Source organism: Oncorhynchus kisutch, linkage group LG30 (assembly GCF_002021735.2).
Source record: "Oncorhynchus kisutch isolate 150728-3 linkage group LG30, Okis_V2, whole genome shotgun sequence".
NCBI classification, from domain to species: Eukaryota; Metazoa; Chordata; class Actinopteri; order Salmoniformes; family Salmonidae; genus Oncorhynchus; species Oncorhynchus kisutch.
Window position 1 is genome coordinate 29,327,757 of NC_034203.2, and position 26,333 is coordinate 29,354,089.

General features: G+C 39.1%; 1 protein-coding gene across 1 annotated transcript in view; it reads right to left on the reverse strand.

The window, feature by feature from the left end:
• LOC109874725 (parathyroid hormone/parathyroid hormone-related peptide receptor-like) overlaps positions 1 to 26,333 on the reverse strand; it is a 66,010-nt gene that overhangs the window by 20,464 nt on the left and 19,213 nt on the right. The window contains exons 2-4 of the mRNA XM_020466744.2: positions 7,317 to 7,419; positions 2,090 to 2,200; positions 1,583 to 1,707 (exon numbers count right to left, since the gene is read on the reverse strand). Coding sequence (XP_020322333.2) covers positions 1,583 to 1,707; positions 2,090 to 2,200; positions 7,317 to 7,419 — 339 coding nt within the window. The remainder of the gene's footprint in view (positions 1 to 1,582; positions 1,708 to 2,089; positions 2,201 to 7,316; positions 7,420 to 26,333) is intronic.

Here is a 26,333-nt window from a genome sequence, read left to right on the forward strand (position 1 = left end):
CAGCGGTAGCTAACATGGTAATTGATTCACCTCCCATCAATTTATTTCAAGTAGGATAGCAGCCTACACAATAAATAACTAACATGGATAACCATATAGATATCACCTTGATACATACATACAGGCTACTACTCAATGGGGAGGGCATGAACGGCAACATCACCGGGACACAGTGCCTTTCACTCCGCTTGACAAGCACTTCTGTCCGGCAAAGGCTGGGGAAGTAGCTACCTAGTAGCCAATATCAGGGTGACAGTAAGCACATGCATACAATGCAAGAAGCAACTGTACTCCCATCTTCAGTACTTTTAATCAAAAATAAATCATTGTCAGTTTTATTACTGAAAATGTACAATTATTTGTGTAAAACTAAATAAGACTCGAAACACAAGTCCAAACTCTCGCTGTACGGTAGCTCATGCCACGTTCACGTGCCAGTTGAAACTAGGAAACTCTGAAATGTTATACCTGCTAACTGATTGTAGTTATACACGTGCTTCATTCAACCAGTTAGTTGGATATTTCTAGTCCCGACTACCACGTGAGTGTATGGTAGTTGAGTCGTAAGACACAAAAAAACAACTTAATCAATTATTATGTGGATTATAATTAATGGACATTTTTGTAGGGGTTGATACATTTTTCATAAGGGAAAATCCAGTCTGGTATTTCAAAGTGGATATTACAAACTTCATAAGCCGTTTTAAAGCTCAAATACACTACAAGTTTAACTAGGTGAAACATTGCTCCTGTAAGTCACTTCCAAACACAAGTATTAGCAGATGCTCTTCTCCAGAGCAACTTACAGGAGTAATTAGGGCTAAGTGCCTTGCTCAAGGGCACATCCACAGATTTTCCCCCTAGTCAGCTCAGGGATTCAAATGAGCAATCAGGCTACCTGCCTACTGTTGTGTTGTTCACATAATCTCCATGGGGGAAATAAGTCAATTGTCATGTCTGGTTTTCATTTCAAATAGTCCAACAATTCTGAGGGGACATGTCTTTTGTTCCATTACGCGACACTTCATCTAAATTATAAACAGGGTTTTTATGTTCATCTTCTAAATATATATTGTTATTGTTAGGTTTCTTACAAATGAGTAGAAACATCAGAAAAAGCAGAAGGTAAATTAGTCTAACAAAGGGGATGACAGACAGACAATGAACACTGTAGATGCTCATTAAGTTACAGACAAGGTTATAGAATGATTGAACACTCAGAGAATGTGAGCCAGGTACTGCTCCAGTATGCTTAGACACAAAGCCCCCTCCAGGACCATCTGATGTGTGACAGAAATGAAAAGGATCCCACTGCATACTGATGTAGTGAAAAGGACCTTTGTTCTGACCAATCAAATCACACGTCCAATATCATTAACATTCTAATACCTTCACATTGATTATGTATGCTAATGCCACAACAGCCCCCAAAGTATAGGATAGATTGAAATGTCATTTTTTTCTCAGAAATGACACACAATGGCCACTGTCCCTGTCTACTACTATTGTGTCACGTCTCTGACAAAGTTGGCATTGTCTAATGGTGCGGAGAAATGCATGCTGGGATGGACATGACTCTCACCTTCTCATTGTTTTGGTTATAGTGCGAGAGGAATTTTGCACATTCGCTGTAGTTGGCCCATGTCTTGTTGTTGGAGGTGGTCAGCTCCCACGTCCCATTGCTGTCACAGCGACGATAGGCTAGTCCTGTAGAATACAACACAATTACAGAAAACAACAGAATGACACAATGCACATGTAATTTCTTTTCACCTGCAAGTGCATATTGCCGTTGTCTAATCACATCAGAAATCATGGGCATTTCAACAACTTCACAACAGCCTTGTAAAATGAAGTGCTTACATAAAAAATTACAATATCTGGTTGCATTGCCATAGCTATATAAATATATTGAAAAGAAATGCTCCATGCTGTGTTACAGATTAAAGTAGATAAAAGATGATCCACTATCTCAGCGGCCTATTGGCTATCTTACTAATGTGGGCATTGAGCACCATGACCTAAAATGGAAAATGAGCTCTGTGCAAGAGAACTGTTGAACTGCAGGCTATCAAGGGGCCAGTGTTACCTTTATGGTTGAAGTCATAGATGTAGTCTGGACAGGCAGTGGACACCAGCTTCCCGGGAGACCCCTCAGGCCAACATACAATGCCATCCCACTCTGGCGAGCAGTAACCATCTACAGGAGTAGAGACAAAGCAATGGTGACATTTAAGTGTAGTGAGTTTGAGTGTTCACTGCCTTGGCTCCAACATTACACTGCTGGAGGCTTCTTTGTTAAATTCCAGAGCACCAGCGAGTAGCTGTTTTTTTTATTGTGTTGTCGTCTAAAGACGATACACAAATTAACTTTAGCCTAATGTTATGATCATAAATAGCATGTAGAGAAAGACGGCCCTGGGGGCCTGTTAATTGGTGGGTATGCAGGAAACAGATGCAATGTCCTTTGTGATGCTGAATGTTCACAACACCAGCCATCCAGAGCAGTGTTGTGTTCTGTCTGCTGGATATGTTTGGTCTTTACAAGTAAGGCTCAACAAACCAGCATTGAATTCCCCAAACACCTCTGAAATGTCTACATTTGCAAGCAAATGTGTGTTCATTTCAATGTTTTTATTTTAATTTTCTGTGGCATGAATCCGCTTCAATCCCATCCGATATATCAAATCAGTCATGGTAGGCTGTTTATGTCCACCCCACAAGAAAGACGTGTTTGCTAGTCTACGTTGCTTCCTCTGCCTGAAATGGACACATGCAATGTTGTAATCATTAAATAACTGAGTAGGTCTAAGCAGACATGTTTCTAATGATCCATAGGAGCGGCATAGGCCTAAATGGGCAATTTATTGAAAGCTTATGATCTCACCGCAGCACTCACACGCTATAGTGCATCTGTTTTGTCAAAGTGGTTTTAATATGGATCTTATTTGTGGAGATTCCATGCAAAATTCAGAAAACAACAGTGACAAGGCTGTAGCGTTCTGGCTCCCTGGGAAGAAACAAAGATACTATGACGCAACACTGAACACGAGTCTAGTCTACCACAGTGGAAGAGCAGAGTCAAGCAGAATTGTTGTTCTGCTAACCACTCTCAAATCCACCCTCTTGTAAAATGTTTCTTCTCCGTCCCCTGAGTGTGTGTAATGTGCAGTGAAGTTGCTATTTGTACAGGATTGCGAAAATGCCTTTATCTCACAATGAATTGTTGTGAGTGGAAGGCAGAAGCCTTACTTTTCTGGGATCAGCAGCCTCACGTTCGTTAATACGGGCAGCAGTAGCATTTTAGAACGTTATTATTAACCCTAGCCCTGCAATAGTGGGAGTGTAGTCCCCTCTCCCCACAGATCCCTGGCAGACGCCGGTTTCTGGCTACGCTTTTATTTTCTATTATTGAAAACATCTGCCCCACACTCACCACTAATAACTAGTTGAGGATAAAACTAAAACTGTTTTCTCCTTGCTTTACATCTATTATTGTCTCATTCCTGTAATCAAAGTTACAAAGAAACATCAGAGGCAATGACAAAATGCTTTTCATGTGCCTTCAAAACGGCCTGTCACCCAGCTCTCAATGAAAGCGTAGACGTTGTATGATTTAGACTGATTTTGGATTGTGAGAGATGACAGGGTTGAAAAAATTGCCTAAGAAGCTTCACGTTTTTCAAAATCACAATGACCACATGGTCCTGGGAGTGAAGTGAGAATGAAATCGGTCTTAGGTTTTAGTTTTTTTGGCTGTACTTTTAATACTCATTGGACCACCTACCAACAGACTCAAATTAAACACAGAACACACACATATATCATTTCCTATAAATTCCATGACCATGATTTAAATATAAACGTGACTGTGGGGGACGTTGGTATTGGTGATCTATTAGAGGTTTTAAATAACATTTTCTTTTCCCTGCAATCATTTGATTCAGGCCTTGCAGATGTCAAAACATATATCGCAGTAGAGTTTTGATATGTACAAGCTGTTACGATGAGTGCTGATGTTATTTTACACTGGGACTACAGGTTTGAATGCTGAGCTATTTTCAACACTGCAAGGTCTAGGGCCTTGAACCCACATCCGTCTACTGTCTTAACCAGGCAAACCTCAGTGTCTCCCTCAATGAAAACGTTGTGTCAAGGAAGTAATGAGAACTCAAGTATTTAAGGCACAAATGAAAAATAATAACAAATAGATGGGCTTCAACAGTGAAACACCGCAATACTAAGCAAGACCCTCTCCTTGGGCTGAGGTTGGCCGACCACCCTACCAGCCACCACTTTCAAAATAGCTAGAATAGCAAGATCAATTCATTACTATTTGCAAAACAGTCTCCCCTCCACAGTAATAATAGTTAGGCTAACCAAGAGTTTACAGTGGCACAGAACCCCAAGGGTGGTGACACACAATATAGGCAAGACAAATCTGGAAGAAAAGTCCTCAAAATTGCATTCAGTTGCTATTCTTTGAGTTTGAGTCAGAATGCAGGTTTCATGGTTTTTCCACAATAGAGGAGACCACAATTAGCAGTAGCCTATTAAAAAAAGGGGAACTCTTTTCTTGGCCAATGCAACATTACAAAAATAAAAACGATTCATAAAATATAATTGCCTGTTAACAGCAACAGTTTCCATCGTCATTTCTACAGGGTTCATCATTAGACTCACTACACCATAGGCTATGCTGTAACATTCCAGAACATAATGCTGTGGAAGTCTTTGCCACCTAATATAATATATTGCCATTCTACCTTAATCAATTATATTTGTAATAGGCATCTAAATAAAAAATTTGATTGAATATTGACATAAAATAAATTGCAATAAACAGATCAACAGATGTGCACATTAGGTTGAAATGAAGTTCAAATGAAAACGCAAAGAGCGCACAACATGAGGTCTTGAATTATTTTTCAGGCAGAAAGTATACCAGGGCCTTTTCCCTCTCTTTGAGAGGTAGGTCATATGTTTACGCTAATTTCAGCATCAACTGAGCTATGATTCAAAAGACGTGTGCAACCTTCCAAAAGGGGCCGGGATACAGCCACCAGATAAAGGCTATGTCGAGTCTACTACTCTCTGACAGCGTCATCAGGTATACAGGTCAAGTAGTGGTCATCTCTGACGCATCTACCGTTTGCCCGAAAACTGTCCCTCCAGCAACAGCTTTGTATAGAAACCATATCCAAAGTAGATCTCTAAAGAAGTGTATCTAAAAAAGTAACATAAATGTACCTGAGAACATATTAGAAAAGGTAGACCATCAAGAGAAATCATTGAAACATGAGTTTTAATTGGTCTTTGAATAAATTATTAAATGACCCACATTTGTCAGTTTCTGAATTTCTATTCATTACACAAAATGACTAATTTAAATATACACGGACCCAAACTGAAGGTAACAGTCCTATTCTCCCAGGTGATAAAAAGTCAAATACGGCATATGTGAACATATCAGCAAAAGTAACCATCAAGAGCACAGGAGGTTGGTGGCACATTAATTGGGGAGGACAGGCTTGTGGTAATGGAGGAATGAATGGAATGTTATCAAATACAGTACATGAAACACATGGTTTGATGCCATTCCATTTGCTCTGTTCCAGACATATAATTAAAACATTTCAATTTGTCTCTGGTATATTTCAGAGTTTACCACCACTTTAAAGACAATTATTTCAATTTGTGATATGCATTTCTGTTCATTTCACAAATTGACTCATTTAAAAAGAAACCGACAAAAACTGGAGGTAAGATGTGTATTCTCCATGTTTATAAAGTATTATGCTTACTCAAGACAATTTCATTTAAAATACTCTCCCAAATGAAGAAGGATAACTTTCTAGTCCAAGGAAACTGCTGAAGGCTGAAATGAACCCTGGAAATGTACCCCAGATACCTGGAAAAAGAGTAACACCTCATACAATAGTGACATGCAACAAATGTCAGGCTGCATTACAGGTGACGGTGGTCAGGGGAGACAAGGTGCCTGTCATCGTAGAACACTCTAATGTGGCTATAACAGCCCTGCTTAGTGTCAAGTGTCTAGGATCATTCTGATCAATACACTTCGAGGAAAGACACACAGGCTTTACACCTTCCCTCTTAAACACTGAAACCCTCACCTTCAAACAAGTATTTTGATGACCGTTGATAATAGATTACCATATAATGTGTTATTTTATGTTCTATTTCCAGTTATACCTAAAACTGTGAACATTTGCAGAATATGTGCACATTTGGGGAATGTGGTGAGAGATAATATAACTACTGGGAATCCATCAACAATACCTTTTGCTTTCTTAATTTTAAAATAAAGGTTTGCAATGCTGTGTTTCATTTACAGAGAAGTTTTGATTAGAAAGCCTGAGAACCCAACACAGAAAGAACCCAAGAAGACCACAATGAACCAGGGTTAAAGAGAAAATAATATGACTGGCTGGATATGGAATCCAAAACCTCTTTAGAATAATCAACCAGAAAAAATGACAGTGACCACAGAGACAGGGGGATTCTGGGGTCTGGCTGAATGTGACAGTCTTCACATAACCACAAGTAAACAAATATGGACCGGATTCTCTCAAAAAGCCCCCCTGACCATCGTAACCTCCTAACCATACAGGAAGAAATATAATACATTTCCCCCTCTTAATTTCAGACTACAGTACAGCCACGGTATCTGTATTTGTCCAGTATGAATGCCTCATATTAAAGCTACAATCTGATATTGGATCAATGCCAGCAGCAGTCACACTAATTGGAATAATGTGAGTCAATGGTGACAAAGAAAGGAAACCATTTTCTCCACCTGAGATAATTCATCTTGTGACAGGCTCTAAAAACACATCGACATTTTCTGGTTTTCTGTCAGAGCCGGGTTATTATTCCTACAGAAACCCTGTCCTGTTTCCATGTCTGATGCATATTAGTTCTGACCCACTCAATAATCTGTACATCTCAGCCTCTAAATCCACTGCTTCCTCTGCTCTGTGTCAACACTGTTGTAGTGATGTTGTCAGTTCAAACAGAGTTATTTTTCTGCTTGGACAACCTAGTAGACAAAATAATGCTTATGTTCCTGGTGTGTCCTCAGGTGCCAATGTGACAGAACTAGACGTGTGCATGGTTAACAGAGCAGGCAGTGAACCAACAGATTAACTCTGCAGGAAGCCACAGATGTCATTTATCCATTACCAATGTGACAGGACTGTTTTCATGTCAATGAAAAAAAACTAAACACAACGTCAGGTAGGTTGACACGTCAGGTTTACATAACTTTTATCTGAGATTAGTTTTTTACTCACCACCAGGCTTGTGTTTGTTACTGATGGCCACCTCACACTTGCGTTTGGCTTTAAACAGCAGACCGATCTGTTCCTCTTTGGTGAGCACATCATCTGCCTCCACCTGCATAGAAAGTACAATGACACTGAGTTAGTGGAGCGAGGAGCAATCATTCTTCCATCAACACAATGGAAAAGTGAAGCATCTGAAACAACATGAAACTTGAATTGTAACAAACATCAGATAGCGGAGGAGCAATGCATCGGTGTGAAACCACATTTCATTTCCCATATCAATAAGCATTTTAAGTGAGGTTGACAGCTTCGTGAAATACATCAAATAGACAATATTAAACACAGCTGCCCCCCCAAACACACACACACACACACACACACACACACACACACACACACACACACACACACACACACACACACACACACACACACACACTGTATATAAACAACTAGCCTAGAGAACAGCAGCAGGTGGTAGTGTGTGTAATGTGTGCATGCATGCAATGCAACCCAATTATCAAAACCCTGTCACTCATTGTCTCAGTCTAACAATTTCCTCAAACATAAGACAGTGTTTTCTTCTATGATACATTTGAGATGAACCAAAATAAAGGCATTTGGCCAACTGTAAGTCACAATAAGTTGTGTAAACGTAAAGCCGATTACATATTTTTATTTCTGTCTTAGCTGCCCATGAAGGCAAAGGGTTATAAAAGACCTTGCGGTTTCTGTTTCTTGTCTAAACAGTATCAGTTTCGCTCTTTGTTTATAGACCCAGCTGGTATTCCTGTGATTTTAGCCACTCTGTGGCTTGTGTACCCTGAAGCACTAATCAGATATGACACAGAAAAGGGAAAAATACATTTTATACCAAACGGTTTCCTCTTACACCTCACAACATTTGCTCAGCTTTCAAACACAGCTCTGGAAAGAGAGCCATAATATCCAGGTGTGGTTTTCTATTCTAGGAAACTTTCCCCCTCCTAATAGGTACCTTTGGCTGGAGCTTTCCCTTGACTTTGTGTCATCATTGGCATTCGTGACAAAAACATTTACCAGCAGACCCATTTTCAAACTGTTCATGCAAACTCATGTTTGCATATCTTGTAAACTTAAACGAGTGGCACCTAACTCATTTTTTTTTTATTTCTAATCATTGTAAAGTAGTTCATTCATAAAAGGTTTTACTGTACGTGCTGGAAGAACAGTCTAACTGAGCCAAAGTGACGTGATAATGTTAAAGGTTATAAAAAGGTTGACCCTAGACCAGTGGTCACCAACCGGTCGATCGCGATCGATCTTCAAGGCATTCCTATTCGATCACCAAACATTTCTGTAGAAAAGCCAAGGATAAAGCCTTGTTTTGTTGTTTTATTTGCCTTGCGCTGTTGTTGGTAGGTGCAATAGATTCAGAAGCCCTGCGCACCGGGTAGGCAAGGTGTTCCCATTTTGAACCATTTCATTTGACTGAAGGGAACATTTCTGCCTACCCAGCAGACCAGGAGAGCTGTGGCTAAATCAAGTGTGCCTACTGCGCTGGCCAATCGTTTACCTCAAATCACCATGCCTACTGCTTCCGCGACCCCACAGCAAAGTTTGATACCAGCCTACATGAGATTTCATAACTTTTATAACCATGACCAGAGATAGAATGTCAAAGAATACAGCAAAAGAGCAGCTGTTTTTATGAGGATTTTTTCTGATTTCATGTTTAAGTTTTTAAATCAGCACTGTCAACACTTTTACAAAACAAAACGCACTTCTCCCTACTTCCATTAGCATTTCAGCTGCAATCAATGAGTAGCCAAATGTATCGATAGGCCTGCGTTTTTATTATTATTAGCACTTCCTATCTTTTTAATATCAATGAATATTTCAATTTCTCTAGCCACGGGAACAACATGAATTTGTGCATGAGGCAGATGTGGTGCGACTCGAGTTTCATCATCAGGTGGAAGACAGTGTCCCCTCTCTCTGGTCAATCTCACTGGAGGAAAGGAGAGAACAGGGACCGTGAAAGGCGGAGGTGTGGTCTCTCCCTCTTATGCTCTCTCCCTCCCTTTGTCCGCTGAGACTGACCATCAGATGCAGGTACCATCAGTCCAGTTAAATTTATGCTCAGCTGTGCCTCGCAAGGCTTACACCAACTGATCTATTTTGATATCAAAGCTCAGGCTTTGAAATATAATATGATCTGAGAAGAACATTGGCAGGCCAGGCATATAGCCAATATGCTGTGATAATGTATTAGGCCTACTGCACAAACCTTTTTCCTACACAACTGGTTTTATTAGGTTAATATTGCATGTTTTTCTTTTATCCGAGCGGTAGATATCGGCTTGCCTATTGACTGCTAAAGTGATCTTGACTCAGAAAAGGTTGGTGAACACTGCCTAGTATCTATCCTCCCACAGTGACTAAAGAAGTGATATAACTTTAATCCCTCAACCACTGTGAGAATCTAAGCATGTGGTACAGTACAAGCTCAGTTAAGTCACACCCTGCAGGTGTCAGCATATGTTTTACACAGATATGGATTCGAACACCATTAAAGGAGACGCTAGTATGATCCAATGTGCCACCACGTTGACCCGAAAGAGACGTTTGGTTTAACAGTAAATTACATGGACTAATATACTGTATATTTTATGCAGGCCTACTCTCAGAGGTACCTTCGTAAAATCAACTTGACTCTTATTTATATATTATTTTTAGGACAGTCTATGTCTACTCTTGTTGTCTGTATAGTTAAACACCATGTTGTGCATGACTTAAATAAATCTACTTTTAATAAATTGGGAAATAAGATAGCCAGACCTTTCAGGGAGGGGATATAATATTAAAATGGCAAAAACCAGGCCCACAGCCACACACAGGGCTGCTCTGCAACACTTGACACCATAATGCTCGATCCATCAATATTTTCACAAGTTTAAGGGTTGAAATAAGAATGTCCATTTTGAGAGCTGAATGGGGCTACAGAGGAAAAGAGAAATGTATGGCCTAGGATGGTAAACAACCACAGATGGAACAACATATCACAACACAGCGAACAAGGATAGATACAACCTGTTTACTGTACTGGCTATGCCAATATAGAATGTTCCACAGGTCTATTCCAGAGAAGCAAAGATAATGTTCACATCTAAATCGCTGCTGACTTCTGTTACTTTATGCAGGGGTAATGGCAGTGACAGGGCAGAAAAACATGAAAACAGCCCTTGAATAGACAGGTGTCTTCATCATCTTAGACAGGTGTCTTCATCCGGCAGGGTAGCCTAGTGGTTAGAGCGTTGGACTAGTAACCGGAAGGTTGCGAGTTCAAACCCCCGAGCTGACCAGGTACAAATCTGTCGTTCTGCCACTGTTCCTAGGCCGTCATTGAAAATACGAATGTGTTCTTAACTGACTGGCCTAGTTAAATAAAGGTAAAATCTAAAGATTCAGCAAAAAATTTACGTTGACATTAAGTAACCATCCGAGGTTTTAACAAACTATGCACAAGGATGTTGAAGGAGAAAGAAGATCTTAGACATAACTGCAAGGTATAGAGAGCGCAATTATTTACTTGAAATATATTACAATGTGTTTTTAGGGCTGCCTGGAAGAAAATGGGGCTTTTTTAATGGACAAGCCACGGAATTGTTACCCAGAAATTAGGGATGCACAATATATCGGTTAGCTTATCGGAATCGGACGATATTAGCTAAAAATGCCAACATCGGTATCTGCCCGATGTCTAGTTTAATGCCGATGTGCAAAACCGATTTTTTTTTTAAACAATAAAATAGATATATTTTTTTACTGAAAATAAATTAAACATGGCTTCACTGCTATGAGCTTCACGACTGACATTTGGACCAGCAATGTCAGCCCCATGAGCATGCTGAGTCTGACAGCACAGTGGGTCGTTGAGTATTTCGTACTGAGAAAAGTCATATTGCATGCTCATGAATGTGCTGGTTGTCATACCATTGTTGCAATTTCAATGACATTTGACAACATGTTTGAAACTTGAACACACTAGCTAGCTCCATTCAAACAACTGGCTCGAGAAATTTGCTCATCAACTGCACCTGCAGCAGACGTGATACCCTCTGTCATGGCATTGAAACGCCTGTCAACAAAACAGCAGACACAGGCTGTGAACAAGCGACTCGGTGGCATTCTCTCTACTGTGTCGCCACCATGCTCGATGCTATGTACAAGGACCGCTACTTAGATGCAGACAAGAAACAGGGTTTACGTGAAATGTTACATACACAGCTGGACCAGATGGAAACAGACACAGTGACAGTGCACACTGAGGAAAAGAAGCCATGGACAGACAGCTGAAACTTCACTGCTTGACATGTATGATGAAATCCTGGTTGAGAATGAAACGAACAAATGAACAACGAAACAGCTCTGCAAGTAAGTGAAAGAATTAGGTTTTGATTATGTTTTACTGGTAATGGGGACATACGTAAATGCCCCCCAAAAAAATGTTGGGGTCAGTGTGTGTGTTTGTGTGTGTGTGTAACCTTTACTTAACTAGGCAAGTCAGTTAAAATAACAAACCCGTACGACGGTGGGCCAATTGTGCGCCGCCCTATGGAACTCCCAATCACAGCTTGATGTGGATTCGAACCAGGGACTGTAATGATGCCTCTTGCACTGAGATGCAGTGCCTTAGACTGCTGTGTCCATGTGTGTGTGTTAACTATTTAACTGTACTAGAATGCTTAAAAGGCATCCCAGTGCCTTAGACTGCTGTGTCCATGTGTGTGTGTTAACTATTTAACTGTACTAGAATGCTTAAAAGGCTGCAAAAAAATTAAATATCGGTTATCGGTATCGGGGGCCAAAAATATCATATCGGTGCATCACTACTAGAAATTATTTGATATTGAGATAAAAACAGTTGCATTGGACCTTAAAGTGTGTTAAGTCAGAAATAGGTAAAAGAGAATAAGAGGCCGTCAATATTTCACTAGCAGACAATGCAGCTTGCACACGTCTTTGTAAGGAAGATACATGCCGAGATATCATGATGTATAATTTCGGATTAGAGCCATCCCCTAGAGGAGGATCATGGTTAATAAGCCCGTGCCTCTTGATTATTTTTGAAAACTATATTCCTTCTCCACTGGCTGGGCTCCAAACCACCAAAGCAAACATAACTCTCACATTGAGAAGCGTTGCACATTCTTATTTACCAGCATTCCATTCAAAAATACAGTATTCTTTTTGTAAAATACTTTTGACAGCATGCCCATTTTATTTTATTTTTTAAATACACACCACATACAGTAAACATGCGTTTTCATCATTAGTCCTCTAAATATAAACATTACTTGAATAAACCACTCGTTTCTGTTTGTCTTCAGACTCCAGGTTAAATAATGAAAGAAAATCTCTCCTTTCAAGGAAATGTGTGGACCAATATTGAGTTTGCTGCATATAGGCTGAAGGGACAACACCATTGGAACAGCCAACTATGGCTAGTCTTGCTTTATTAAGTTTCTAGAATGAAAGCTTTACACTGTGGCCATACTGCACCCTTTTACATCTCACTCAGGTTGTCAGTCAATGCTGTTTGAGTAACAGGAGAGAATAGATTTGGTTTCTACAAAAATGCTGCAGAAAGTAAAGATTTAGCTTTTGTTGCAAATGAAATACATGTGATAGGAAGTGGGTGAAGACGAGAGTGACAAGAGAAGAAGAACGAGTTGAGCTCTGAGTGGAGACAGTGGGTTCAGCTGCATTACCCACAGTCTTGATTATAGACCGCCTTATACAATGGCAGGACATTTCTTTAGAAACTTGTGGTAAACCAAAGCATTTCCTGAAATGGTCTACTCTGTGTATTTGTGACTCAAATGCTGAAAGTGGAATAAATCGACTCCCATCCAAAAACAGAACTGCAATGTCTGTATGTGTTCCAAGCAGATTAAATTAACATTATGTTATATAAAATGCAACAGCAGATAAGTAAGTTGTTGCTGAAATCATATTATTGCACAAATAAAAAATACATGCATACTACAATGGGGATTGGGGACCATACAGAACAAATAGGAACTAAACCTAACCTGGGATGGTTAAGATTAAGAAAGATGAAAGTGAGAGATAGAATAGCCTACTGCAGACCAATATGCCACTAGGTGTGTTGGACAGGCATTGGACAGGCATTTGATTTCCATAGGGGGGGCACGTTTTTCAATGGTGCCTCCAATGTGTGCACGTGCTTGCATGTGCAAAACTTTTTTTAATGGGTTTTATAATAAAGACATGCAATTTAACTTTACAAATGTATTACCTTTTAATGTGGCATGAACACAAGCAGTCATGATGTTTTCATCTGATTGTCAAACAAATCACTTCCAAAAGAATGTTACCTTCGCATGTTCGTCCAAAATAATCCCAGTATCTGTGCATGGCGCCAACTTTCTTTCAATTCCATTGGTGTAGTCTATCTTCTTTTGGTGAGGTAGCGCAACATTTCTTTTAGAAACATTGTCATAATTTGTCAGTCAAAGTTTGCACCGACAGACTGTCTGATAGCCTGTTTAATATCATTGTAGAATAGCCCTAAGAATATTAGACTCATACACCAAGTTAGGAATACCTTACTTCAAAATTCAGCCATCATCACTGTCAAGTGTGAATGATAATTCTTCACGTTTTTACAGTGAAATGTCCAAACTGCGTCTGCATGCCAATCATTTGATCTCAATCAGTTTCATGAGAATGCGCATTAAGATCTTCTTGAAGTTCTGTTTCGTGAGCCAGTTAAAGCAGATTGTGTTTACAAACTATGAGCCTTTCTTGTATGCATATTTTGTTTTAATTAAAGCATATATCCTGTATAGTGGCTGGCTCTGTTAAGTTTTGGCCACATGAGGACTTTTATCGACTTTTCAGAATAGGAGAGAAGAACTGACTGAGGATGTGTTTTGGTGTAACATTTTATAGGCCTTCTATGGTAAAGTGTATGCTATTATATTCGGTTGTTATGTGAAATACTAATGAATCGTTATTAGAAGTTGACCGATTATGATTTTTCAACGCCGATACCAATTATTGGAGGACCAAAAAAAGGCAGATGCCGATTAATTAGCCGTTTGTTATTTATTTATTTGTAATAATGACAATTACAACAATACTAAATGAACACTTATTTTAACTTAATATAATACATAAATAAAAATCTATTTAGCCTCAAATAAATAATGAAACATGTTCAATTTGGTTTAAATAATGCAAAAACAAAGTGTTGGAGAAGTTCAAGTGCAATATGTGCCATGTAAAAAAGCTAACGTTTGAGTTCCTTGCTCAGAACATGAGAACATATGAAAGTTGGTGGTTCTTCAATATTCCAAGGTAAGAGGTTTTAGGTTGTAGTTAATATAGTATTTATAGGACTATTTCTCTCTATACCATTTGTATTTCAAATACTGTACCTTTGACTATTGGATGTTCTTATAGGCACTATAGTATTGCCAGTGTAACAGTATAGCTTCCGTCCCTCTCCTCGCCCCTACCTGGGCTCAAACCAGGAACACATCGACAACAGCCACACTCGAAGCAGCGTTACCCATAGCTCCACAAAAGCTGCGGCCTGACTCTGTGTGCAATGAACGTAAGAGAAGTGACACAATTTCACCTGGTTAATATTGCCTGCTAACCTGGATTTATTTTAGCTAAATATGCAGGTTTAAAAATATATACTTCTGTGTATTGATTTTAAGAAAGGCATTGGTGTTTATGGTTAGGTACAGTCATCCAACGATTGTGCTTTTTTCGCAAATGCGCTTTTGTTAAATCATCCCCCAGCGTTGCATCGATTATATGCAACGCAGGACACGCTAGATAAACTAGTAATATCATCAACCATGTGTAGTTATAACTAGTGATTATGATTGATTGATTTTTATAAGATAAGTTTAATGCTAGCTAGCAACTTACCTTGGCTTCTACTGCATTGGCGTAACAGGCAGTCTCCTTGTGGAGTGCAACGAGAGGCAGGTGGTTATAGTATTGGACTAGTTAACTGTAAGGTTGCAAGATTGGCTCCCCCGAGCTGACAAGGTGAAAATCTGTCATTCTGTCCCTTAACAAGGCTGTTAACTCACCGTTCCTAGGAAGTCATTGAAAATAAGTATGTGTTCTTAACTGACTTGCCCAGTTAAAAAGTTAAATAAAATCGGTTTCCGATTGTTATGAATTGTTATGAAAACTTGAAATCGGCCCTAATTAACCGGCCATTCCAATTAATCGGTCGACCTCTAATCATTATGTGATCTTGCTTTGATCTAACTTTACTAAACACCATTGTGAGAAGTGAAAATCTTCTATTTCTAATAATAATAATAAGTGATGAGTAGGACTATTAGGCATAGACAACAGAACTTATTTAAAGAGATTTGAGCTCCCTTCTATTCATGGTGCTGAAAGGACAGCACCATAACCAAGTCGTCACATATCGTTCTGGGTTCCACTGCGTAAGAGGTGTTCATGGACTTTTATTAACATCCATGCAGACACACTGTGAATTTGGATCCTAGATCTCGTTGGTGTGATGATAAGGTTCATGCGGGGGATCAGTTTGTCTGCATACACAATAGAGGTGGTACGTTTCTGTAAGCTAAGCACTCTGACAGTTGGGCGAGTTGAAGTGCGTCGTACATGAGCTCCAAGTCCATAACAAACTGTTTTGTGGACACCCGTTTTAGCAACCCCTGATACACAGGAGGTTGGTGGCATCTGAATTGGGGAAAACAGGCTCGTGGTAATGGCTGGAGTGGAATAAGTGGAATGGTATCAAACACCTTGGCGGCAGGTAGAGAATTTGGCCAGTAACCGAAAGGTTGCTAGATCAAATCCCCGAGCTGACAAGGTAAAAACCTGACATTCTTCCCCTGAAGAAGGCAGTTAACTCACTGTTCCTAGGCCATCATTGTAAATAAGAATTTGTTCTTAACTGACTTGCCTAGATAAATAAATCAAACACATGGTTTAATTCCATTCCAGACATTATTATGAGATAGCCTCCACTGCCCTGGTAGAGTTTTCTGTCTGTGGCTGTTCTTGTTATATCGGGTTTGGCACGCTCGAAGTAGAGTAGTCAAGCATCTGACCGACGGGCCTCTGCACACACGCCTACACTTCTTCATCATGTGTGCCACCGCCAGAGAGAGAAGACAGGGAAGAAACCACCTACATGTATCTATAAGCTGTTATAGACTCAGCAAATTGGATGCAGTCTATCACAGTGCCATCTGTTTTGTCACCAAAGCCACATATACTACCCTCCACTGTGACCTGTATGCTCTCGTTGACTGGCCCTTGCTTCATATTCACCGTCAAACTGGACCTGTACATAGCCCATCTGTAAATAGCCCATCTGTAAATAGCCCATCCAACTACCTCATCCCCATACTGTTATTATTATTTTTTGCTCCTTTGCACCCCAGTATCTCTACTTGCACATTCATCTTCTGCACATCTATCACTCCAGTGTTTAATTGCTAAATTGTAATTATTTCACCACTATGGCATATTTATTGCTTTACCTCTCTTATCTTACCTCATTTGCACACACTGTATATATACTTTTATATTGTGTTATTGGCTGTATGTTTGTTTATTCAATGTGTAACTCTGTGTTTTTAATTGTGTTGCACTACTTTGCTTTATCTTGGCCAGGTCGCAGTTGTAAATGAGAACTTGTTCTCAACTGGCCCACCTGGTTAAATAAGCATGCCATACTCTTTTTGTCCAGACAGCAGCTGTTTTTCTCACTCAGATGCTTTATCTAAGTTTGCGTGCGTCTCGGCTCAGATCACACTTCGTCACATAGATAAATAATATACAGATCATGGCTATCAATTATGGCTATCAATTATGGCTATCAATTATGGCTATCAATTTGTTTACACTGAATAACATGTCCTTCCTTATTGTTGGCCTATTTCCACGCCTTTTTTAAAATAAATAAATAATAGGGGGATCTTGTCAATTATAGCTCCACCGAATCTTGTTTTTAATGGCCTGTCCACTATCTGTAAAGAAAACATGAATATTTTACTTTTGACATATTGCACCACATGAATGTTTTAGCGGACGCAAGTTCCTGGATATTATAAACTCTATGAGTCAGTGCTACTCCTCCTTAAATGTGCAATTTGCATTTGATGATAAAAAACCACAGACCACTAGACTAGTTGTCCTTTGGAAATGCTCTGCAAACCACACTCTGACTTAAAGCAGCATTCAGCTTCTAATTATACCCTGGCCTGGCCAGATATGCCTGAAGAACAGCACTTGTGTCCCTGATGGAAACATTATGTGTGCTTTTGGGAAACCAGCAGAGCCCTACATATCATGGGGCCATGGGGCCAGAAGAGGTCTTTCTGTCTGTGTGGTTCCCTTTTATTGGAAATTGAGCACTTATATATATTTTTTAAGTTATATAAGCGCTTTGCCTTTAATACAGAGAGCATGCATGAGTTCTCTGTCTCTCTGTCACTAAAGCAATGCCAGCCAGAATGACCACATTTTAATTTTCATCAAAAGCTTAAACACTACTAATGGTTATATAACAATCAAAGACACCAGACATTTCATAATATCCTAATGGATGTTTCAGAAATGTTTCAATAAATCACATAGGGAAGGATGGATGAAGGGTGGGGGTGGCCAGCATGACAATAGGTTATATTTACATACATCTGGGGAATGCAGTATCTGCAAAGTATGTTGTTAAGGGGAGTGATCCTTTTGACATACACTTGACAGATTATCTAGATTATGGATGAAATATATTTACATTTATTTATTTATATTCCTAAAAGCTTTCTATTTTAAGATCCTGGTCTTTTTACTCTTGATACTGTGACACTGTAACACAACATTACCACCTCAGTCCATTACCTTCTAACTGTATTTTCAGATCATACATCTCTGTGTGTCATTTCTGATAGAAACGAAACACAGTGTCCCATTACGTTTCATAAATCAACCTTCAAATGACATTGTTCATACAGGTCAGTATGTTATCGATTCCATATAAATATTCATACGTTTTTGTATTTAAATATTTCACCTTTATTTAACCCGGTAGGCTAGCTGAGAACAAGTTCCCATTTACAACTGTGACCTTGCCAAGATAAAGCATAATACAAATGGCATTACACCTTGAGAAAGATACATAATTGTAATGACAGAAAAACTCCATTACTACACCATTGGTGAAATTCAATGTTGATACTGAAGTAATAATAGCATTACTGCACAAGTATATCTGCTAATTAGTGTAAAGTGTTACAGACGTATCCGTTGTATATTTTCTTTTTCTTGTTTATCTTCTTTGCTGTGATATACCTGTACATGATCAGAGCCCTATTCCCAACATGAATGATGCCATGGTTCAAATGTGCGTTTCAGTACACTATATGTAGGGGAGACTGGTTGAAACAGAGATAACAGAGGAAAGAGACACTATTGTGGACCAAACTCACTGAATCGCTTGCACATAGCCATGGCCTCATTGTGAAAAAGAACTACAATACGTGAGTCAGAAAGCCAGATGCTACAATATTTACCATGGATGAACAGCAGGTGAGTTCTAGTAGCTCCATCAATTTTTTAAAGATAGTTATGTAAAAATAAAAAAAAGAACCCATTAAGAAGAAAAAAGAGGACGCCTGAAATATCTGAAAGCTTTCCACAGGTAGTTTTTTTTACCTTACAGAAAATACCATAAATGAATGATGACAGTGAATGAACGCCCAGTGCCAGGACAGTGGAACTCAAAGGTTAACGATAATTCAATTTAGAATATCCCCAAATGGTTCAAGTTTCATCATAACTCATTTTCACCATTCACATCGACAGCATTGTCATCATTTGAGATCAATGTCTTTCACTTCCTTTTTCATTTCATCAGATTTTCCCACTACTGACAATCCAAGACCACAATATAACCAATCAACATTCTGCTGCTGGCTCAGTCTAATTCAATAAGTCTTGTGGTATCTTGTGTGTGTACTTAGGACAAAAACACATTACCAGTCCATTAGCGTTCCAGGTTAGTCTCTAAGGCTGCGTTCACACAACCCAATTCTGATATTTAGTTTCCCAAATTGGTCTTTTATCCAATCAGATCTGCTCTGAAAAAGATCCGATGTGAAAATATGTGATGTGATTGGTCAAAAGACCAATTATTTAACCAGGTAGACCAGTTGAGAACAAGTTCTCATTTACAACGGCGACCTAGCCAAAATTGCAACAGTTCACACTTTGTGACTCTGAAGGGTTGTCCACATTGTTAAAAAACAGGTAATTCCACAGGCCATTAACTGTATGAAAAGGCCTCCAACAGCCATTTCAATTTTTTTAACGATGGTTTAACTGCCTTGTTCAGGGGCAGAGCAACAAACTTTTACCTTGTCAGCTCAGGGATTCAATCTTGCAACCTTTCGGTTACTAGTCCAATGCTCTAACCACTAGGCTACCTGTCGCTCTATTGCAGCTGAGCGGTATCATACTGCTTTCTCAGACTTGTCATATTTAACAGGGATTTTACACATTTCTAGGATGCCTGTTTTGAAAAACTTAGTAACACTTTCAAGTGTAAATTATAATGAATTTGCTACATAGAGACATAACATACAGTATAATTAGTCCCATAAGGAGAGTAATAAAGAGTCATAAATGCGTATAACTAGTAATAATGCATTATACCCTTAAAAGGCATCATATAACCCTTAAAATGCATTATATAACCCTTAAAAGGCATTAGAAAAAAGGCATTAGAAGACAAAAAGAATCCATCAAATGCATTTTGGTGTGTCCTCATAGTGGTCTCTGACTTAAGGTCAGACTCGCTCAGGTGGAACAGACTTCAACTTTTTTTCAATGCTGAATTGAATGTCATTGAAAAAATAGAAAGGTGTCATAATGTACTTTTCCAAAAACATAATTACAAAAAAAACGACTCATCTAGTTTTTCAAAAGTATCTGTAATCTTATTACAATATTTTTGCTTGTAACGTAACTGTAATAAGTTTACATGTGTGACGACCATCCCACTCTGTCTGCCGAATCCTTTCTCTCTGCTCTTGTTTTCCTTAATAGGATGTCGGGGGACGGAGCTGGGAGGGTCGTCAGCGAAATGGGATACATGTGGGCTCGGGTGTGTCCCGGGGATAAATACACCTTTCCCCCATACATCGAGGAGACTCTCTCCACGCAGAGACACTGTTGTTTGGTGTTCATTTGTTTTGGCACCTTTCAACAACCCTCATTATCACCATCTATGCACGCATCCACTCACTCGCACTACTGACTACATACACACCATTGTTACATGGATGTAGTTTACTTAATTTAATAAATATGTTTGTTATTTCTCTATCTCCACATTGTCTTCCTCTTTGTTACGAGCTATGAGCCAGTTCGTAACTCACTGTTAAAGTATAACTAAAAGGTTTTCTATGTCTGTTTTTGGGGCACTCAGTGTAGTAAGTGTTTATAATATACTGAACAAAAATATAAACGCATATGCAACAATTTCAATGATTTTACTGTGTCACAGTTCATATAAGGAAATCAAATGAAATACATTCATTAGGCCCTAATCTATGGATTTCACATGAATGGGCAGGGGCCCAGCCATGGGTGGGTCTGGGAGGGCATAGGCCCACCCACTTGGGAGCCAGGCCCAGTCAATCAGAAGGAGTTTTCCCCCAGAAAAGGGCTTTATTACAGACAGAAATACTCCTCAGTTTTATCAGCTGGTCTCAGACGATCTCTCAGGTGAATAAGCTGGATGTGGAGGTCCTCGGCTGGCATGGTTAGATGTGGTCTGCAGTTGTGAGGCCGGTTGGAAGTACTGCCAAATTCTCTAAAACGATATTGGAGGTGGCTTATAGTAGAGAAATGAACATTCAATTCCTTGGCAAAAGCTCTGGACATTCCTGCAGTCAACTTGAGACATCTGTGGCATTGTGTTGTGTGACAAAACTACATAATGAACCTGCTGTTTAATCAGCTTCTTAATATTCCACACCTGTCAGGTGGATGGATAATCTTGGCAAAGAAGCAATGCTCACTAACAGGGATGTAAACAAATTTGTGAATAAAATTTGAGAGAAATAAGCGTTTGGTATGGAAACACTTTACATGTTGCGTTTATATTTTTATTCAGTATAGATTGTTCAGATATCATGTGTGGTCAGGTAGTTTTAACCAGAGGAAGAACACTATAGGACATTATGAAATATTAAGCTATTTTCCACCAGAGAGCATTAGGTCATGCTCCAGAGAAGATTTCAGATGAATGAACACACCCCTTACAGTACATTAAGGTTGATTTAATTCAAGCATGCTTTTTAAGTTCATATGTTTCAAAACATTCCTCAGAACGTGTGAGATGTTATCTTTGTTCATGCTTTTCAGAATTACATGGATTCCACATGTTCAAGGGTATAATTCAGGAAAGGAAAAATTTAAATATATTGGCATTACCACCATAACTGAGCTAGTACTAAAATGGCACCCAAAATTTTAATAGAATAGTCAGATTTTTGCACATACAAAATGTTGTTGGTAATCTCAGTTTTTTTCCCCATAATGGAATTTGTGCTATGCACATTGTTTGGAATATTTGATAAGCGATAACCCATAAAAGCAACGGTGCAATGCCAACATGCCCATTATAGAGAAAATGAAATATTTTAACCATCTTAAACCTCCACAATCCACAATCCTCACGACACTGCTTTATCAATCAAGATGTTTTGTCGGCATCTTTACCATCACCATCTCTTTCTCTGAATGGGCCAAGCGTATGGAACAATTCCTTGGAACTGTTTATGCCCCAACTGTTGGATGAAAAATGGGGAATTGAGCAGTGAAAATTCTACTTAAATACACATTTTTCACTGTCATCCAAGGGCACAAACTCCTGCAGAGCAGAGGAGCCGAACAGGGCCAGGCATTTGTGTAAGGCCCCTAATTATGACTGCTTGCCTCGCTAATAAGCGACAGCTTCCCAAATTGGAGTATAATCAGCGTCTGCTTAATTATCCGAGGTGTCTCTTGTTCCCCAAACATCCCGCCCCTTTGATTAGCTTGTTAAAGGGTCTTTTGCAAGTGAACCTTGATGGGAAGGTCAAACGCAGCCTGGAGTGCTTACACAGGAGCTCTTTACCAACTAAAACTGAGGAGTCAAATCAAAGATGGTTTATTTATGTGAAAGCTCAAATTAAGAAAGAGCGCTTGGGTAGAAAGGTAGAAAGCTCAGCAGGATTTGAAGAAAAAATAGATATCTGGGGGTTAGAACTCACAGTAATTGAACTATGAGCCAACTTTCTTAGCAGACTGCACAACCAAAAGCAGTTTGAGAAAAAATATACCAACTTGACATGACCTCCATTCTCATCTAGTTCTTGTTGTAATGGATGTAGCTATGAGTATAAATGTATAATCCTCATAGCCTACCTGTTGTTTTATTTGAAAAAGCTATGTGTATGAAACGGTAAGCAAAAACTTTGAATTTGGTCATCTGTGGAAATGTGCCTTACTTCCTTTTATATTTTGTGTAACGTCAGTAGTCTAGTCAAGGAAGCATCATGCAAAATATATTGGCGCCCTCCACTCACCAAGACCATTGCCAAATAAGGCGCGCTGTCACCTGCTTTTATAGTAAGCCTTGAGGTGGTATCACCCAGCACCACCCAGCACATCCAGAAGGTAGTGTATTTCATACCGAACCCCTCCACTGAGAGGGGTACAGCTACATCACAATTTCAATGGTAGAGTTGAACCGCTAGGGGCAAAAAGAGCTAGATTTCTATTAAAATACCTAAATGTATCACCTTTGCAAAGGACTGTCAAAATGAAGACCAGAATTGACATGTATCATTATAAATAAGCCTAAAATATTTGGTTTTTGATTCATTTAGTTATTTTCATAAATGTTAGTCTTTAAAGCCCCCATGCAGTATTTTTTATTAAATGTTTTAAATCATCACTGTATGCCTAATAAATCACTGTGTGTGTTAATTTCATGAAAATGACTAAATATATTTTTGATAATTTATTTCCTTGAGCCTCCTTATGCAATTTAAATTCTCAGTCTGGGTGTGTTAATACAAATGTAAATATATTTACATACACAGCCCATTGGAAGATAGGATTTTCTAAACTCTAGAGCCTACCCCACTTACCCCTTCAAAATAGGAGAATATATATGCAAAATAAAAAGATGATTGGTCAATGGTCAGAATAATCAGATCAGATTATGATGTCATGCTGTGGGCCAAAAACTCCATCCCACCTGAGCAGGCTGAAATTCCACTCAAAATGTTTTAATAAAAGGGCATCAACATAATTTTCACAATTTCAGAGTGTTATTTTGACCTCATATTGTAGAAGTATCAGAAGAAAAAAAAACTGGAAAATCAAGTTTTTGACTGCACTGCCCCTATAAAGTAGATTTTACTTTTCAAGCATGAGAGAAAAAGAAAAGTGTAAAAAAATACAATTTCAGACATACCAGCTTCAATCAAACAGTAATGCTCAAACAATTTGAAGACTTCCATAAATCTTCATTGGAGAATTTCTTCTCAAAGGCCAGAAAACTGAGTGCAATGCCTGTCATGTTTTGGCTTGATTGCAATACTTTATTTTCAAGTGACAATCACACAGCATTGCAGCCAGTAATTGAAACATATGAAGCCTCCCACTGCCCGGGATAAATGAGACCCAGTGTTTTCCTACAACATCACTGAAATTGTGTTTTTCAGTGAGTTGCTCCCAACCATTACATTTACAGTGCATTCGGAAATGATTCATTATTCCTTTTCCACATTTTGTTAGGTTAAAGCCATATTCTAAAATGGATTAAATGTTAGTTTTTTCCTCAACAATCTACCCACAACAGCCCATAATGACAAAGCAAAAATGTATTTATTAAAAATTAAAACAGAATTATCCCATTTAGATAAATATTCAGATCCTTTATTCAGATTTTGTTGAAGAAATGTTTATGGTTAGGTACACGTTGGAGCAACGACAGTCCTTCTTCGCGAATGCGCACCGCATCGATTAAATGCAACGCAGGACACGCTAGATAAACTAGTAATATCATCAACCATGTGTAGTTATAACTAGTGATTATGATTGATTGATTGTTTTTTATCAGATAAGTTTAATGCTAGCTAGCAGCTTACCATGGCTTCTTACTACATTTACGTAACAGGCAGGCTCCTCGTGAGGCAGGTGGTTAGAGCATTGGACTAGTTAACTGTAAGGTTGCAAGATTGAATCCCTGAGCTGACAAGGTAAAAATCAGTCGTTCGGCCCCTGAACAAGGCAGTTAACCCACCGTTCCTAGGCCGTCATTGAAAATAAGAATGTGTTCTTAACTGACTTGCCTCGTTTCATAAAGTTGTAAAAAATATATTTAAAAAAATCGGCAAAATCGGCATCCAAAATGACCGATTTCCGATTGTTATGAAAACTTGAAATCGGCCCTAATTAATCTGCCATTCCGATTAATCGTTCGACCTCTAGTAGGGATGGTGCCAGGTTTCCTCCAGACGTGACACTTGGCATTCAGGCCAAAGAGTTCAATCTTGGTTTCATCAGACCAGTGAGTCTTGTTTCTCATGGTCTGAGAGGTGCCTTTTGGAAAACTCCAAGCGGGCTGTCATGTGCCTTTTACTGAGGAGTGGCTTCCGTCTGCCCACTCTACCATAAAGGCCTGATTGGTGGAGTGCTGCAGAGATGGTTGTCCTTCTGGAAGGTTCTCCCATCACCACAGAGGAACTCGAGCTCTGTCAGAGTGGCAATTGGGTTCTTGGTCACCTCCCTGTCCAAGTCCCTTCTCCCCTGATTGCTCAGTTTGACCGGACGGCCAGCTCTGGGAAGAGTCTTGGTGGTTCTAAACTCCTTCAATTTAAGAATGATGGAGGCCACTGTGTTCTTGGGGACCTTCAATGCTGCAGAAATGTTTTGGTACACTTCCCCAGATCTGTGTCTCAACACAATCCTGTCTCGGAGCTCTATGGACAATTCCTTCCTGTTTCTTTCTCTGACATGCACTGTCATATCTAAATCATGTCCAATCAATTGAAGTTACCACAGGTGGACTTCCATCAAGTTGTAAAAATATCTCAAGGATGATCAATGGAAACAGGATGCACCTGAGCTCAATTTTGAGTCTCGTAGTAAAGGGTCTGAATACTTATGTAAATAAGGTATTTATGTTTTCACTTTGTCATTATGGGGTATTGTGTGTAGATTTATGAGGAAAAAACAAAAATGTAATCCACTTTAGAATAAGGCTGTCATTGGTTACAATCTGCCACAATATCAATGTTGCCAGTTAAGGTATATGATGGGATAGTAGGTTAGAGGTAGAGGTAGCGTGAATATTTATTATTTAATAGTATGTGACTAAAATGGCTGTGACTAAAACTAGACAAAACGAACAGAGGATGAAATCACTCAAATGTGACTAAGACTAAATTGCATTTTAAAGTTAAAACTAAGACGAAAACAAAAATAGCTTCCAAGATTAACACTGATGCAATGCACCATCCACATCATTCACATTGTGAACACAATGCTATGTAAGTACCATTTTACTCAAGAAATTACAATATATTCCCTAGACAAAAACATGGATCATCAGCTTGTATATTTTCTTTTCACTTTGGATCATGTGCTAAATGCAATTGCGCTACTGCAGCAATCCAGGCAAGGCCTCTCACTGTTATCTTAATTTGAATTGGCTTGGATCTGTAATGTGCTGTTCTTACTCTTTGCTGGAAAATCTGGGAGCTGTGAACTGCATACTTACTAACCCATAAACCCCAGAGGTTCGCAATGAAACTAATAAAGGTCCTTTTAAGAAATGCTCCCTCCTCTCTGCATATAAGCCATGTGCCAGCCAAGGAAAGCGGGTTAGACCTGCCCAAAACTAGAGCTGCCTTCAAATCACATCAACAACAACTGGATCATAAC